Here is an 18,004-nt window from a genome sequence, read left to right on the forward strand (position 1 = left end):
CAGGTTGCTGTCAGCAACACAGTAAAGGGGCAGCTGTCACCCAGAGTCCTCTTCTCGGAAGGTAAGAGGTGGACATGGCCCTAATCAAGGATCCCTACTATATAAAGGTGACATTTCAAGCCCAGGAGAAACTAGAGGTAAGTTGATTTATGTTAGAAATCTTAAGTAACCATAGAACATGTGTTTATGTCAAAAATGGAATTCCATTCATACCAATGGCAAACTTTGCTCCAGGGATTTGGTGACTGTCGGGATGAAACAATGGGAAGAAGAAAGCATTTGTGTAAGCATATTGGCCTCAGCCTTCATTCCTTACAAGGACAATACTCCTCCTTCCCTGGAAGTGAGGAGACCGGTAGACAGCTGCTAACAGCAGAATCAATGACTGTTGTTTGGTTGTGATGCAAGTACCTGCAACCTTTTGTGGGGAAGCAGTGACACCAACAAATGAGCACTTACTCGAATTTCTACTAGAGAATAATTAGAGAATCTTTAGGAACAGAAGAAGGGAAGAAACAATTGCCATAGCTTTTGGGTCTACTCTGATGGGTACTTATGTCAAACAAAGCTACACGTAAATAGAGACATCCTTATCTGACCACAGTAGCGTTGCTACCCATCCAGGGATCAGCAGCATTGTCCTGTAATTTAAAGTACTGTCCAGGTTCACAGTTAAAGGGACTCATGACACATCTGAATAATGCCGATGAAGAGAAAAAAATTGCTATACATGATTGAAAACACCCACTTGCATGTTTAATCAGGGATTATTGGTAGTTAAGTAGCCAGCACATTTTACATCCAATTTGAAAATATTATGATTAGGAAGGATTGGCATTAGAAAAAGGTATTTCATCCTTCCTCTAAGGATGCAAACAGTTCATCAACTTCATCTGTTCTGCAGAAGAAAGTTAAAAGACATATGGCTTTGAACAAAGACTGGTTAGAAAACAAAGATATTTCCATGTGGTTGATGAAAGCAGATGACTTCACAATAAAGTGTTTCATTTGCTGCTCCATGTTTTAGATAAAATTTGAACGAAGATAAGGTAGTCATCAGAAAACACAAAACACATCCTGGCACAACAGAAGAATCATAAAAATCAAACAGTCACAACTTTCTTTGAGAAGAAAAATATGTATGAAGAAGATGATGTAACACATTCTGAAGTTGCACCTGGTTACTACAGTGTAAAGCATAATCTTAGCTAGAAGTCTCATTGGAATATCTAATGAAATTGTATCATTCCTTGTTTCCAAACAGTAATATTCCATCTAAAATTTCATGTGGAAGAACTAAGGGAATTGCTATCTCAGAAAATGTATGTGGCCCATACATTCAAGATGTAGTCACAGGCGATTTTCATAAAGCCTACTTTTCTGTGTCTTCAAATACTTCAGGCTGAGGAAATACAAAACCTTTCCTTGTGCAGTTCATTATTTTGATGTTAACCACAAGATATGTCAGAGATTGCAAAATTTTTATGAAGACATAAAAAAAAAACCTCATATATTTTCCAAACTATAAAGAACATTACAAGATCTAATGACTTTTATCTAACTAAGTAAGTGCACACACAGTGCTGTCATTACATCAGAAAACTATGGCGAAACCAATTTGCTTTTTGTCTTACTGAAAAATGGAAATCCATCCATTTTGATAGCTAATTACAACTGCTATGTCATAAATACTACTGTAAAACATGGCCTTAACATATATCGTTATGATGTACAGGGTTTAGTTCTCAAAATCTACAGTGAATTTGGTTCCTCTGCATCAAATGTTCAGTCACTAAGAGAATTTTCAGAGATTGCGTGGATATAGAGTTTAAGGAAATATTACAAAATGTCCATACAAGGTTGCTGTCACTACTTCCTGCAGTTGACAGACTTGTATGCTTCCAGTCTACCATCAAGTCATATTTTATTTCAAAGAGCAAGAAGAATTCTTCAAGATTGATTTGGCAGTTTGTGACATCAAATGGGGAGTACAACGCTGAAGAAATTGAAAATTCAATTCCTGAATTCTATCTTTGTCTCCTGCAGCATACTTCACCCTTGTTTGAAACTGCTGTTAGAAAACTGAAAAACAACTCAGTTACTTTCATTGAGTTGGACAGTATAATAAGGGAACTTAAGAGCAAGCTAGAGAGCAGGAAACAAAATAACACCTTAGAAAAAAAGTTCATGAAATCGTGGAGGAAATACCAAAATAACAGAGATTGAATTTTGAAAGTGATGAACAATCTTGCTTGTCACAGTACATCGAAAACTTATGTTAAAACTATGACTTTTCTGAGAACACCATGTTTAGTCTGCTTGCAAGTTGTTGTTGTTGCTTTTTTAAAAAAAAATAACAAGAAGATTTTCATCTGCAATGGCAGTTTTGAAGGTTACAAGAATTTTAATCTCAATGTGTATGTAAATCAGTTACACAATGAGTTCCATGATTTCCAGTATAGATATGCTACACTTGATAAAAGTAAAGCAGAAGACCAGATTTTGGCAGATTTCTGTAAGCAACAGACCACAGTTGACATCAGCCACTCACAATTACTTAGGCTTGCATCATCCATATTTTCAATTCCTACCAGTGACTCATTTTCTGAAAGAATCTTCAGTAAGACAATGAACCAGAGGTCAGAAGAAAGAAATCGAATGCCCATTGCCTTAGTAAAAAGGGAACTTAAAATAAAAGTGAACTTTTATGAAAGTTGTGGTGACTCATGAATTTTCTGAAAGAGAGAAGGGACAGGAAGGTCTACTGAAAGCAGCAAAGAGTAACATAAAATATGCATTCATGAATACAAAACAGTGATCATGTTACGCTTGGACATTTTCTTCAAGATTTTGTATCTCTCTTTTTTATCTTAACTTTGAATCAAACTCATTATATTGCCTGTAAATGTTCATTTAAAAATTCATTTCATGTTAAACAGCAAATCCATACATTACAAGTAAGCATGAAACAGAGAACACTTTCTTTTTTTTTTGTGTTAACACAATATTAAAACTAAATGTTATACCTTTAGAAATTATAGGTAGGCCCTACAACAAACTGATTATATTACTTAAAATATTTGTAGTAAACTATTACCATTTCCTTCACTCTGTATGATCGAGAAGTTGTCCAGTCCAGGGTTTCTTGAAAGGTGGCATCCCTAGACCACATGTAAATTAAGTTCGAAGTTGAAATGTTTGTTAAACAGATCACAGTCTATTGGAATCGTAGGAAAATGGGCTGTGACCCATATAGGAAGGACTTTAATTCATGCTTATCTAAAGTCAAAACTTCGATAAGAAACCCAGTAGATCGAGGAAATTGCTGCCACGAATCCAAGAATGGCCAAGAGAGTGGTATGCTGACCACATGCCCTTCCATAGCATCTACTGATGCCTATCAACAGAGGTTAACACGGTGGTCAGTCGATGCCATTGGACCTTCTGAGGCCTGCTCAGACGGAGACTGAGGAACGGCAGGTGCAGTGAAATCTGCCATTGCGGTTTCATGTTAAGAAAACTCCTCAGTCACCATGAAGTGCAGAAACAAAAATTTATCTTAGTGGAACAACAATAGAGAATTGTAAAGGGAGCAGGTAACAAGACTGTTTAACCTTTGAAGAAAAAAAGGACAATGGGTAAAATATCGGAAGGCCCCCACCAAATAAAACCTTTCGATCAAGTGAGGAAAGCTATCTTCCTGGCAACTATTCTCTGAAGAAGTAGAAGGTACAGCTACTTGTGCTAGGCTTCTTAAAATCCTCACTGGAACATTGACTAATCCAGGAGCTACTCTAATGAAGGAGGATGGTGAGCACACGAAGATGGCAAGTGAGACATTGGACGTGATCCTCGAGACCCACGTTCCTTCTTGCGCTCTGGCAGATCTCTCAGAACAGAAGTTAGTCTCTGAGAGACAATGGTGTTCAGATAATAAAAGGGAAAACTGGGAATCTGCCAGAGAATGTGTCATTTTCAAAAAAATCCAGTGGGCCTTGGAAACTTTTAAATGATTCGAGTTGCCACTCCCAGGTGGAATCCTTCCAGCTGTACTGCTACAAGAAGGAGAGGGTGTAATCATTCCTAATGCTTGGAGGAGAGTGAGGGTTGTTCTCTTTCCAGATTCAGAGAAATCTGCTCATACCAAGGCTAAGGATACGAGGCCAACCAGTCTGTCTTCTTTTCTTCTAAAGACACTAGAAAAAATGGTTAGGGAAGAAGAGGTTAACTGAGATTCCTCTGCATGTAACCCAACATGCATATTGACCAAACAACCACATGAAACAGCATTTCACCAGCTTGTTGGGAATGGAATGTGAAGGAAGCTCCACACTTTCAGGAAATGACTCTCTGCTTCTTCCTGGATATCAAGGGCTCTTTTAGTGATACAAGCTCTGAATGCGTGGATAGATCACAGAAGAACATGGAAAGTGGATTAAGAGTATGCTAAGTAGAAGAAATCAAACAATGGAAACTCAGGTAGGAATATCAATAGTGTAGGAAAAGGCAGATTGCTAATTACCACAAAGGAGACATGCCCAAGTTGCAGACAGGCACAATTAAAAGACATTACATATAGCTTTTGGCTGCTGCCTTCATCAGCACAAGAGAGACACACACCATTCCCACACACAAGTAAGTGCTTCTCATGCACACAAGACCACCACTTCCAGTATCACGGCCCAGGATGCTGGAGTGTATGCACGAGGTGCTCTTCTTATATGTGTGAATGGGGTATGTCACTCTTTTACTGATGAAGGCTGTGGCCAAAAGCTATATGTAAGTGTCTTTAACTTTGCCTGCCTGCAACCTGACACATCTTTCTAAGCAGGAGAAAGGTAGAAGCCGCAATGATGAACGAGAGAACGGCTATCGTACCACCAGGGAATATCTGCAAGAAGGGGTTCTGTCGCCACTACTATAGAACCTAGTGGTGAATGAACTCATTGAAGGGTTAAATACTAGAGGCTGCTTTGGGCAAGGATACACAAATGTCTTATCATAGTAACATTATGAAGATTCTGGGGATAACCCTGTATGCTGAACTGTCATTGACCCCTCACATAAAGAAATATGTTGCAAGGTAAAAGGTACTCTTATGAGCACCAGAAGGGCCTGTGGTAAACACTGTGTCTAAACCTCAGGAATACGTACTGGATATACACCACTGTAATAAGACAAATGATAATTTATGGGGCTACAGTACGGTGGAATAAATTAGAACAGGCTATGGCTGATAAGGAGTTTGGCCAAGTGCAGAGACTGGCCTGCTTAGCTGTAACAGGCAGAATCTGCAGTGCACCCAGCACTGGGATGGAGACCATGCCGGACTTGCTCCCATTACACCTTTGGATTACAGTGGCAGCAGGGGCATATGGGTTAAAAACTGGCAATAACTGGAGACACTTAGAAATGTATAGAATCTAATTCCAGTGTAGTGAGTGCGGTAATTGTAGCAATGATCGGGCAAATTCCAGTTGCCCATACAATAAATTCCAGCTGCTTCAGTAAACTTTTCAGTATAACAATTGAAAGAAGGGAGCAGTGGAAGAAGAAACCATTACACCATACAGAAGACTGTCTGGTTTACTGATAGGTTTACTGATAGGTTGGGGCTGGAGTATACAGGTTACATCCTAGACCAGAGAGAGCAGTCTTTCTGGCCACAGTATACCAGGCAGAAATATTCACCATCAGAATGTGAATGGAGGAGTATTTGTTGGTTGGTTGGTTGGTTTGGGGGATTAAAGGGACCAGACTGATACGGTCATCGGTCCCTTGCAGTATTTGTGTAGGTGCGACAAGAATCATAACATCTACATTATTCGGGCAGCTGAGCAGCTCTGAAATCTCTGTCAGCCACTGAAAAGAAGATCAAAGATCATTACAGAATCATATGAAGCTCTTGTGAGACAAGAGGAAAGCAACAGGGTAAACCTGCTGTGAGTAAACGGTCACTTAAGAATCAGTGGCAATGAGCAAGCTGATATAATGGCCAGACAGGCACAGTACTCCATTTATTGGACTGGAACCTGGTCTAACCATCACTATTTCAATGGTAAAATCAAAACTATGTGGCTGGATCAGGATACATCACTTAGCATATTGGACCATGATCCAAAAACAAAAATGTGGCCAGCTAATGATGCCAAAGCCATGCTTCTATAATCTGGATTTGAACAGGGGACAGATTAAACTCATGGTGTGACTGGTCATGGGAATGTGGGGAAAAATATATATATATATATATATATATATATATATATATATATATATATATATATATATATATATATATATATATATATCTTACCGATTATGAGTTTAGAGGAAGATGCCCCTAAGTGTAGACTAGGAGGTGTGTGAGAAAAGTAATGAGACTGGTTTTTTATCTACCAATGTTTTAAATTTCTTTTAACAACAACATTGTCCCCTTCAAAGTAGTTCCCTTCGGCAACTGTACACTGGTGGAATTGTCATTCCCAGTCTTGGCAGCAGCACTGAAAGGCATCAGCTAGCAGGGCCTTTAACATTTTGGTCACATGTTTTCGAATGTTCTCCAGAGCCTCGAAATAATGTCCTTTTATGACATTTTTGAATTTCCAGAGAATAAAAAAGTCATGAGGATTCAGATAAGATGAAATGGGGGTCTGTGGAGAAACAGGAATGCCTTTTGAGGTAAAAAAATTCTGTGATAGAAGTGGCTGAATGACATGGGGGATTATCGTGATACAGCATCCACTTGTCTGCAGTGCTCAGTCTTGTGTGAGTCACTCTTTTCCTGAGCCTTTCAAGGGCATCTTCATAAAACACTTGGTTGACAGTTTGTCCTGGAGACACACTCTCACATGAGCACATACACGTTCAACCTTTTTGTCGAGTTTTTAATCCGAAGGCCTCCCTAAGTGAGGTTCATCGTCAATGTGAGCTCAGCGTACCAAAAATGGTTTGTGCCGTGAAAAACTTTTAATCTTGATAAAGAATTTTTCCCGTAGGCCTGTTTCAATTTTTCAAATGTCCCAGTTGTGGATTTCCTATGTTTAACACAAAGTTGATGGCATAACTGCTCTAAATTCCACTGCTACATTTTCGTAACACACAACAAAAACACAACTTCACTGATGGTGCTCTCAAAAATCACCTGGTGACTGTATGGTGCTGAAACTTGGTCTGAGCATCTGGAAGGGATGAACACAGTGGTCTACGCAACTGAACAACAGCATTGCCAGACCACTCACACTGTTGTCAGTCTCATTGCTTTTCTCACACATCTCATATACAGCCGGAATAACCTGCCATATACACAGTGTGTCATAATAGCAAGAACCAACACGTGTGAAAGTTTGTGTTAGTAGAAACCACACCATCCCACTGCCCATTATTGAAGGATGTGGTAAATGCTTCATGTGGCAACTGCACATGTTGCTACTCATGTAAGACTGCATCTGAAGCCCCAATATTATCTGAGATGCATTTAAAAGGGCTAGGTAAAAAGTAATGAGAACCATTATTTTTCATTGAAATGACTTTACTGAAAGAAGTACTTATAGTTGCACACCATAAATATAATCACCTCCATTATTTATGTCCAGAAGGCATCATATACCATCCGTGCATCTGTTTCTGTTGATGTCCCATATTGACCCCCACGCCCTGTGACACAGATAATGTCATCGCAGTGTGGTTCTTTCACTTTGGCAAAGAAATTGTAATCACAGGGACTCGCGTTGGGTGAGTGCTGTGGATGTTCCAGTCTCTCCCATCACCAGTGGCACAAGAGGTCCTGGACAGCAGCAGTGATGTGGCATCCTGCATTGTCATGTTGAATGATGAGGTGCTGTTACACAAAATGCTGTCTTTCCCCTGAGCATTGGACTGAGGTGGTGTTGCAGGAACGTACAGTAGTAAGCAGCATCTACTATGACCCTCGGTGGTAAAGCGTGATGCAGTATTACCCTGTCAGTGTCGTATACTACAGTGAACATCACCTTCACAGCTCCTCGGACATATTGTGGGGTATCGAATGTGCTGCAATTTTGCGCTATCCCAGGATGTTGTGCAGAACGTGGAGCACAGTTTTTGGCATATCTGACTTCCGCTGTCAACTCGTACACAGTCCAATGGTGATCAGTGTCCAACAAGGATGTGAGGAGTTGAACTGTATTGTCCTCCATGCGGGATCATTCTGTGCGCAGGAGATCCTTCACAGTATCTGTGTCTAATCTGAACACTTTAACCCATTGTGCGATTGTGCTGTACGGTAATGCTGCATCATCACAGCTTCATGCGGTCTCTGGAAACATTCTCGCGTACTCTGACCTTGTTCAGTTCAGTTTTGAACTGAGAATGTTGCTCTATCTTTGTAAACACGATGTTAGGGTAGTTGCACTATTGCTATGACATTCAGCGATCTACACACTGCAGTAAATTGACAGAGTACTGTCTTTGCACACTGTACAAACTCGTCTCACAGGCCCTTATTGTGTCAACACGGATTGCAGCTCGCTGACTTGCTGGTTTGATATTACAGCAGTCTTACCACTACTTTGTATCCAACCCTCTTATGAAATGAGACCTGTAGGTTGCCCTCCAACACCACCTGTCCTCAGGCCTCTGGATTTTTTTTGTCTGTGGCCATCTCAAAAGTGAAGTGCACTACATTCCTGTTGATATGGTCAGAGAACTATACACCCTTTCCAAGCTTTACAAGATGACACTTCCCGAGTAGAGATGTACACTGATTACTCAGGATGTCCTACCTTCTCTTCATCAATAAAAACATTTCATCTAGTTTGTTGTGTTTTATGTTCTTTGATCTCGAATTACAGAATGGAAAACCATCCAGAATACCCGTACAGTGAGCGCTACTAGTTCTGAGAGAAGAGGATGACGGACACACGTGCATGGACATCTCTCTTCTGAAGACTTTAGACTTGCCTGAGGAGAAGCATGCAGGAAGGAAAATGGCTGTGGACAACTAATTGCAGTAGTTGTAACAAGAAAAAGAACTGACACTGTTTTTGTATCAATAAAGAAACAGTAGTGAATAGTCCTATTCCTGAATTTCCTCAGAACCTCACCTTGTCAACTTCAGCCTCAAGCAGCAGTTTCATCTAGGAACATGTCTATCAAAATGCAGGTACATACAAAAAATTGGTATATTACACAATTAGTTCTAGTTTTCATCATAAAACAAGTGACAGTCCGTAAATTATGACAAAGTACTAAAATTACAACTGAGAATATCACATTACAGAGTGTTTAAGAAATATGCATCTCATTTTACAAGACTGTATTTTGTCTGTGAATCCAGTTACAAAGTTGAGGTAGATTTTTACTCCTTGATCATTTATAAAATGATCAGGAAGCATATCCTTTTAATTTTCTTCATTTATTCATGGTAGGCAAACTGCAACTTGTTACATCCACTGCTCTCCACAATAACTCACCAGTTCCCCTTTTACTGCTGATATGATCACAGTCACATATAAAACATCTTGACAATGCATTCAATTTTAGGAATTGTTGCAATTTGTGTTATAGATAAACTACAGTGAAAGAAGACTAATACAAATAATGTGACATCAAGGTCACTAGAAAACAAAAACATATCTGAAATAAATTAGTTTGAAACTATGTGCAAAGTTTGTTGAAAGTTGGTAAGTACATTTGTTCTCAAACACTGGATTAATATAGTGTGGGTAATTTCCAGTCTGTGAGTTATGCTACCTCGAGACATATACACAGTTCCTAACTCTCATATTTGACATATTGTGTTAAACGTTCAGTGTAAGACTGTATCTGTTAATGAGTAGATTGTGACAGCATTTTAAAGTTTTACATTCAGTCAATAACAATACTGAAAATCAACCTCTTGTTGCGCAGGACAACCTGCAACTGTGAATGGGTGACCGCTCTATTTGTTTAGTAATATAGGCGACACCTGCTTGTTTGTCACATGGATGCAGCTGCCACTGTTAGGTAAGAGACCGATGGGAAACAGGATATGAATAGCACTATGTGGAATAAACTGTCCCCACTGATATCTGCACATACATATATTTTGACAATTATCATACATGTGCACACAATATAGGGTATACGAATAGACTGAATTACTGCAGCGGCTTGGATGAGCGACCTGAGTCCCAAAGATTAATGTTGTCTATGGTCGATATGACCCATTGATGCCACACAGCACCCCCCACCCCCCTCCCCGCCCCCCCTCTGTAGTACAGAGTAGTGCATGCGAGTCTTGAGGGAAGACCATGCAGGCATCGACACTGTTGGTGGTCATACGAGCTGGTAGACGCATGACCGGGACCTCCACCCCGAATGGGGCGGGATGTGGATGCGGAGGTGGAGCGATGGGAGGCATGTCCATCTCGAAGACGTTGAGCCAGCGAGGACAGACAATGCGGCAGCCAGCCCGAGAGCAGGCGGGTTGAATGGCGGATGGCGGGGTGTAGGAGTGGCAAGCCCGGGTGCTAATCGGTCTTCTGGTGGCACGCACTCATGAGGGAGGGTGAGGCTGTGCACAACACTGGCGTTTAACTGGTCATTGGGTGGCGGGGCGGTGGTGTCTGTGAGTAGAATGAGAACTCGTTCATCGAGAGTGACGATTGAAAAGTCGTCCACGCGGTGTGGGGGCACGTTGCAGAGCAGGGTGACTATGGGAGAGGGTGAAACCAGCTCACGGGGTGGAGGATGACGTGTTTGAGAAACCAGTGAAAGGTGACAGGGAAGTGTCGGGTGAACAAAACGGTGTGGTGGCCCGAGGAGAAACAGTGTCGGTCTCCACGGAGGCAGAGAGACTGGTGGGAGAGTCATTAGGAGAATCAGACTGAGCCAGCAGAGGGACATTGGGGCCAGGAATGCTGCTTTGAGTCGGTGTAACGAAACAGTTTGCGGACTGTCTTTGGCGATGATGTTGAAAGTTGTAATGCCCCACCAGAGGACTTTAAAGGGGCCAAGATAAGTCGGTTGCAGAGGTTGTCGGACCGAATCGTCTCTCAGCATTACATGGGAGCAAATGTTGAGAGTGGCTGGCACGTAAGTGTCTGGCGGGGAGTGGCTGATAGGTGGGTGCAGTCAGGGATGTTTGAAGTGGGTGCGCATGTGACTTATGAAATCTGGGGAGGGGGGGAAGTCTTTAGGTACTTGAGGCCGAATGAGTTCCCGTGGTAGGACGGGGTTCTCCCCGAAAACAAATTCTGAGATAGATCTCTGTAAGTTGGGCTTGAAAGTTAAATGCAGGCTGAGCAGTACCCGTGGAAGCACTTCGGACCAGAGGCAGTGATGGCACCTGAGTGCCGTTTTTAGAGTGTGGTGCCACTGTTCCACTAACCTGTTGCTTTGTGGGTGGTAGGCTGTGGTGTGAATTTTCTTTATGCCACAGACGTTACATAAAATGGTGAACAGGAAAGACTTAAACTGCCGACCCTGGTCGGTGGTGATGGTGGTCGGACAACCAAACCTAGCAATCCATGAGGAGATGAAACCCTTGGCCACGGTCTCGGCAGTGATGTTAGGTAAGGGGACTGCCTCTACCCAGTGGGACGTGCGGCCAGTTGTGGATAGAATGTATCTGTGGCCCTCCGACGGTGGAAGAGGACCCATAAGGTCGATATGTACATTACGAAATTGTCCTGGAGGGATTTCGAACTTGCCCAGTGGTGGGGTAGTGTGGCGGCCAATTTTGTTGCATTGGCAGGGGATGCAGCTGCGTGCCCAGGTCTGGTAGTCCCGTTTTATACTGTTCCAATTGAAACGTTTGGCGATGAACCGTGTAGTGGTGCGGGCGCCAGAGTGAGTGAGGTTATGCAGTGCGTCGAAGGCCTGCCGGCACAGGGGGTGTGGGAGCAACTGGCGTAAGGTACCAGTAGAAGAGTCACACCACAGCACAACGCTGGGGAATTTAGCTTTAGTAAACACAAGGGATGTTTGAGGGTCCTTGAGGACAGCTTGAGATTCCTTGTTGGAGGCTTGTAGGGCGGCCAGGTTGGATTAGTCAGTGATGCGTGAAATAGCACTGATCTGTGAAAAAAAATCTGCGGCAATGTTGTCCGTGCCTTTGATGTAGTGAACGTCAGTTGTGAATTGGGAGACCAGATCAAAGTGATGGAAACGCTGAGGGGGTGGGTCTTCGGGGAGGTTGCAGAAAGTGTCAGCGAGTAGATTGTGATTCGTGAGGAAGAAGTACAAGCAACCCTCCACATCGGGGCAGAAGTGTTTAACGGCCTCATAGACCACAAGGAGCTCTCTATCGAACGCGGAGTATTTGTTCTGAGCTGTTGAGAGTGTTTAGAGAAGAAATGAAGAGAGGAAACCGTGTCTGCCTTGCGTTGCTGTAGTACTGCTCCCACTTTGATGTCACTGGCATCCGTAGTGATGAACAACTCGGCCGAGGGGTCGGGGTGGGCGAGTGTCGTGGCCTGAGCTAAAGAAGTCTTTAATGCATTGAAAGCCTCCAGCATAGGTGCAGTCCAGCGAACGGGTTTGAGTTCTGAAGTCTGTTTACCTGACAGTGAATCTGTCAGTGGGACCTGCACAGTGGCGGTAGAAGGCAGGTGATGACAGTAGCAATTTATTGTGCCCAGGAAATGTCGAAGTTCTATGTAAGTAGCCCGGGAGTGGCACTGAAGTGATGGCGTGCACGCGAGATTTGGGAGGCTGTATTCCATCAATGGAGATGGTGTAACCCAATACAGTGATGGAAGGCTGACACATCTGGAATTTTTCTTTGTTGGCCTCAACGCTGTTGGAGTTCAAGGTCTGGAGGACCGTGGATGAATGATTTTCATGTTCCTCAGCTGACTTGCTGAAATGAGTGTGTCATCCAGATATGTGAAGTAAAACTCGAACTGTCGTAAGATGGAGTCAATGAAACGCTGCCAGTTTGCGCCATGTTTTTTAGGCCAAATGGCACGTAGTTGTATTTGAACAAACCAAGCAGTGGGATAATAGCTGTTTTAGGGATGTCATCCGGCACTACGTGAATCTGGTGGTAGGCACGTTTCCAGTCAATAACACTGAAGATTGTAGCGCCCTATAACACGTGAGTGAAATCGTTTATGTTAGGTGCGGGGTAATTGTCCATGACGGTTGTTGTTGTTGTGGTCTTCAGTCCTGAGACTGGTTTGATGCAGCTCTCCATGCTACTCTATCCTGTGCAAGCTTCTTCATCTCCCAGTACCTACTGCAACCTACATCCTTCTGTATCTGTTTGGTGTATTCATCTCTTGGTCTCCCTCTATGATTTTTACCCTCCACGCTGCCCTCCAATACCAAATTGGTGATCCCTAGATGCCTCAGAACATGACCAACCGATCCCTTCTTCTAGTCAAGTTGTGCCACAAACTTCTCTTCTCCCCAATCCTATTCAGTACTTCCTCATTAGTTATGTGATCTACCCATCTAATCTTCAGCATTCATCTGTAGCACCACATTTCGAAAGCTTCTATTCTCTTCTTGTCTAAACTATTTATCGTCCATGTTTCACTTCCATACATGGCTACACTCCATACAAATACTTTCAGAAAAGACTTCCTGACACTTAAATCTATAGTCGATGTTAACAAATTTCTCTTCTTCAGAAATGCTTTCCTTGCCATTGCCAGTCTACATTTTATATCCTCTCTACTTCGACCATTATCAGTTATTTTGCTCCCCAAATAGCAAAACTCCTTTAGTACTTTAAGTGTCTTATTTCCTAATCTAATTCCCTCAGCATCACCTGACTTAATTCGACTACATTCCATTATCCTCATTTTGCTTTTGTTGATGTTCATCTTATAACCTCCTTTCAAGACACTGTCCATTCTGTTCAACTGCTCTTGCAGGTCCTTTGCTGTCTCTGACAGAATTACAATGTCATCGACGAATCTCAAAGTTTTTGTTTCTTCTCCATGGATTTTAATACCTACTCCGAATTTTTCTTTTGATTCCTTCACTGCTTGCTCAATATAGAGATTGAATAACATTGGGGATAGGCTACAACCCTGTCTCACTCCCTTCCCAACCACTGCTTCCCTTTCATGTCCCTCGACTCTTATAACTACCATCTGGTTTCTGTACAAATTGTAAATAGCTTTTCACTCCCTGTATTTTACCCCTGCCACCTTCAGAATTTGAAAGAGAGTATTCCAGTCAACATTGTCAAAAGCTTTCTCTAAGCCTACAAATGCTAGAAATGTAGGTTTGCCTTTCCTTAATCTAGCTTCTAAGATAAGTCGTAGGGTCAGTATTGCCTCACGTGTTCCGATATTTCTATGGAATCCAAAGTGATCTTCCTGAAGGTCGGCTTCTACTAGTTTTTCCATTTGACTGTAAAGAATTCGGGATAGTATTTTGCAGCTGTGACTTACTAAACGGATAGTTCGGTAATTTTCACATCTGTCAACACCTGCTTTCTTTGGGATTGGAATTATTATATTCTTCTTGAAATCTGAGGGTATTTCGCCTGTCTCATACATCTTGCTCACCAGATGGTAGAGTTTTGTCAGGACTGGCTGTCAGTAGTTCTAATGGAATGTTGTCTACTCCCGGGGCCTTGTTTCGACTCAGGTCTTTCAGTGCTCTGTCAAACTCTTCACGCAGTATCATATCTCCCATTTCATCTTCATCTACATCCTCTTCCATTTCCACAATATTGTCCTCAAGTACATCACCCTTGTATAGAGCCTCTATATACTCCTTCCACCTTTCTGCTTTGCCTTCTTTGCTTAGAACTGGGTTTCCATCTGAGCTCTTGATATTCATACAAGTGGTTCTCTTTTCTCCAAAGGTCTCGTTAAGGTTCTTGTAGGCAGTATCTATCTTACCCCTAGTGAGATAAGCCTCAGCATCCTTACATTTGTCCTCTAGCCATCCCTGCTTAGCCATTTTGCACTTCCTGTCGATCTCATTTTTGAGACGTTTGTATTCCTTTTTGCTTGCTTCATTTACTGCATTTTTATATTTTCTCCTTTCATCAATTAAATTCAATATTTCTTCTGTTACCCAAGGATTTCTACTAGTTTCCAATATTTTTATCTACTTGATCCTCTGCTACCTTCACTATTTTGTCTCTCAATGCTACCCATTCTTGTTCTACTGTATTTCTTTCCCCAATTCTTGTCAATTGTTCCCTTATGCTCTCCGTGAAACTCTGTACAACCTCTGGTTTAGTCAGTTTATCCAGGTCCCATCTGCTTAAATTACCACCTATTTGTAGTTTCTTCAGTTTTAATCTACAGTTCATAACCAACAGATTGCGGTCAGAGTCCACATCTGCCCCTGGAAATGTCTTACAATTTAAAACCTGGTTCCTAAATCTCTGTCTTACCATTATATAATCTATCTGAAACCTGTCAGTATCTCCAGGCTTCTTCCATGTATACAACCTTCCTTCATGATTCTTGAACCACGTGTTAGCTATGATTAAGTTATGCTCTGTGCAAAATTCTACCAGGCGGCTTCCTCTTTCATTTCTTCCCCCCAATCCATATTCACCTACTATGTTTCCTTCACTCCCTTTTCCAACTGACGAATTTCAGTCATCCATGACTATTAAATTTTCGTCTCCCTTCACTATCTGTATAATTTCTTTTATTTCATCATACATTTCTTCAATTTCTTCGTCATCTGCAGAGCTAGTTGACATATAAACTTGTACTACTGTTGTAGGTGTGGGCTTCGTATCTATTTCGGCCACAATAATGCGTTCACTATACTGTTTGTAGTAGCTTACCAGCATTCCTATTTTCCTATTCATTATTAAACCTACTCCTGCATTACCCCTATTTGATTTAGTGTTTATAACCCTGTAGTAACCTGACCAGAAATCTTGTTCCCACTATATCTAAATTTAACCTATCCATTTCCCTTTTTAAATTTTCTAACCTACCCGCCCAATTAAGGGATCTGACATTCCACGCTCCGATCTGTAGAACGCCAATTTTTTTTTCTCCTGATAATGACATCCTCTGGAGTAGTCCCCGCCCGGCCATCCAAATGTGGGACTATTTTACCTCCAGAATATTTTACCCAAGAGGCCGCCATCATCATTTAACCATACAGTAAAGCTGCATGCCCTCGGGAAAAATTACGGCTGTAGTTTCCCCTTGATTTCAGCCGTTCGCAGTACCAGCACAGCCAGGCCGTTTTGGTTAATGTTACAAGGCCAGATTAGTCAGTCATCCAGACTGTTGCCCCTGCAACTACTGAAAAGGCTGCTGCCCCTCTTCAGGAACCACACGTTTGTCTGGCCTCTCAACAGATACCCCTCCGTGGTGGTTGCACCTACGGTACAGCCATCTGTATCGCTGAGACACGCAAGCCTCCCCACCAACGGCAAGCTCCATGGTTCACGGGGGCGGGGGGTCCATGACAGTATGAGTGTTTAAACGTCTGTAGTCGCCACACATTTGGAAAGAACCGTCATGTTTGAGGATGAGGTGGATCGGTGAAGACCAGTTGCTGTCTGATGGTTGCAGGATACCTGCCTCCAAAAGTTCGTTAATTTGCTGCCAGGCTGCACACAACTTAATAGGGTTGAGGCATCCAACCTTGTACGTAACAGGAGGGCTGGCAGTGATAACTATCTTGTGTGTTCTGTCAGTGAAGGAAGAAACTGAGAACTGCACACAAGACTGATCAATGTCCTGACGTGTTGTTTTTGGACGGGTAGGGTGCAATGAGGCGTAGCCGTTAGTGCGAGTGGGAAAAGGCAGTATGAAAGTCACATGCCTAGTATGTGAGCGTGGCTTGCACTTTTTTGGAGAGGGCAGCTGTGTGCTCAGTGTGGGGCAGGTCGGTATGTGGGGTGACTGTCTGCTGTCAACCTTGCACTTGGTACCTGATGTGGGCGAGAGCAGTTTTGGCCTTGCGCGTGGAACAGCAATAGCCACCGAGTCACGTGGCTTGTGCGTAAGAGAGGGGGGATGTTTATCAACATGCAGGGCAGCTGCCCGTGCATTGAGCATGGTCATATCGCGCGCACGAGTGTTATTAGAAGCACTGTCTGACACATATGGCAGTGAACGTTGCAAGCGCGTCGGGGATGCGGAGTCTACCAGAGGCGAATCATCACACGGAATTAATGTTTTTGGACTAACCAAGAATGAAACATCCCCCAGGCTGTGGCTAAGGCATGTCTCCGCAATATCCTTTCTTTCGGGAGTGCTAGTTCTGTAAGATTCGCAGGAGAGCTTCTGTAAAGTTTGGAAGGTAGGAGATGAGGTACTGGCAGAAGTAAAGCTGTGAGGACGGGGCGTGAGTCATGCTTGGGTAGCTCAGTTGGTAGAGCACTTGCCCGCAAAAGGCAAAGGTCCCGAGTTCAAGTCTCGGTCCGGCACACAGTTTTAATCTGCCAGGAAGTTTCAGAGTCCATTGTTTGAGTTAACGGTGTAGCACTCGACTGTTGTAGAACAACAAAGTTTGAGGTTAATGTGGCTGGAGATCATGAATCACTATAAAGTAATGGAGAGCCGGCCATTGGTGAAGGATTGAAGGGACCCGGCAGTCATAGTTGGGCTTCCAAATCTTCAAATAAAGTGTTGGGTGAGGTGGCCATGGTGGCATGCCCATAACCTGTTGATTTACAACATCTAGTGCGGATGACTTAAAACTTTGGGGGGCACCAGTATGGGAAACAGGATACGAATAACAGTATGTGGAATAAACTGTCCCCACTTATATCTGCACATACATATATTTCAACAATTATCATACATGTGCACACAGTACAAGGTTTAAGAACAGACTGAATTAACATGGCGGCTCAGATGAGCGACCTGAGTCCCAAGGATTAATGTTGTCTATGTTTGATATGACCAATTGATGCCAGTAGCAGAGTTGTGATAAGTTATCAACCTACATTCATATTCTGTTAAGATATTGGTGAATGGCCACTTCATTTTAATAGCAGATGCTATCTGATAGGAGTTATCTCACTGTTTATGTAGTGTCATAAAAGACAAGCCACAGATAAGGTAATTATAAAACTGCTGTAAGTACTTAGGAA

General features: G+C 42.5%; 1 protein-coding gene across 1 annotated transcript in view; it reads left to right on the forward strand.

Moving 5' to 3' along the window:
• The window catches only part of LOC126210192 (1,5-anhydro-D-fructose reductase-like), a 68,451-nt gene extending 59,418 nt beyond the window's left edge, over nucleotides 1-9,033 (forward strand). The window contains exon 7 of the mRNA XM_049939369.1: nucleotides 8,829-9,033. Within this exon, the coding sequence (XP_049795326.1) occupies nucleotides 8,829-8,871 (43 nt within the window). The 3' untranslated portion in view covers nucleotides 8,872-9,033. The remainder of the gene's footprint in view (nucleotides 1-8,828) is intronic.
• The last annotated feature ends 8,971 nt before the right edge of the window (nucleotides 9,034-18,004 follow it).

This window comes from Schistocerca nitens, chromosome 10 (genome assembly GCF_023898315.1).
Source record: "Schistocerca nitens isolate TAMUIC-IGC-003100 chromosome 10, iqSchNite1.1, whole genome shotgun sequence".
NCBI classification, from domain to species: domain Eukaryota; kingdom Metazoa; phylum Arthropoda; class Insecta; order Orthoptera; family Acrididae; genus Schistocerca; species Schistocerca nitens.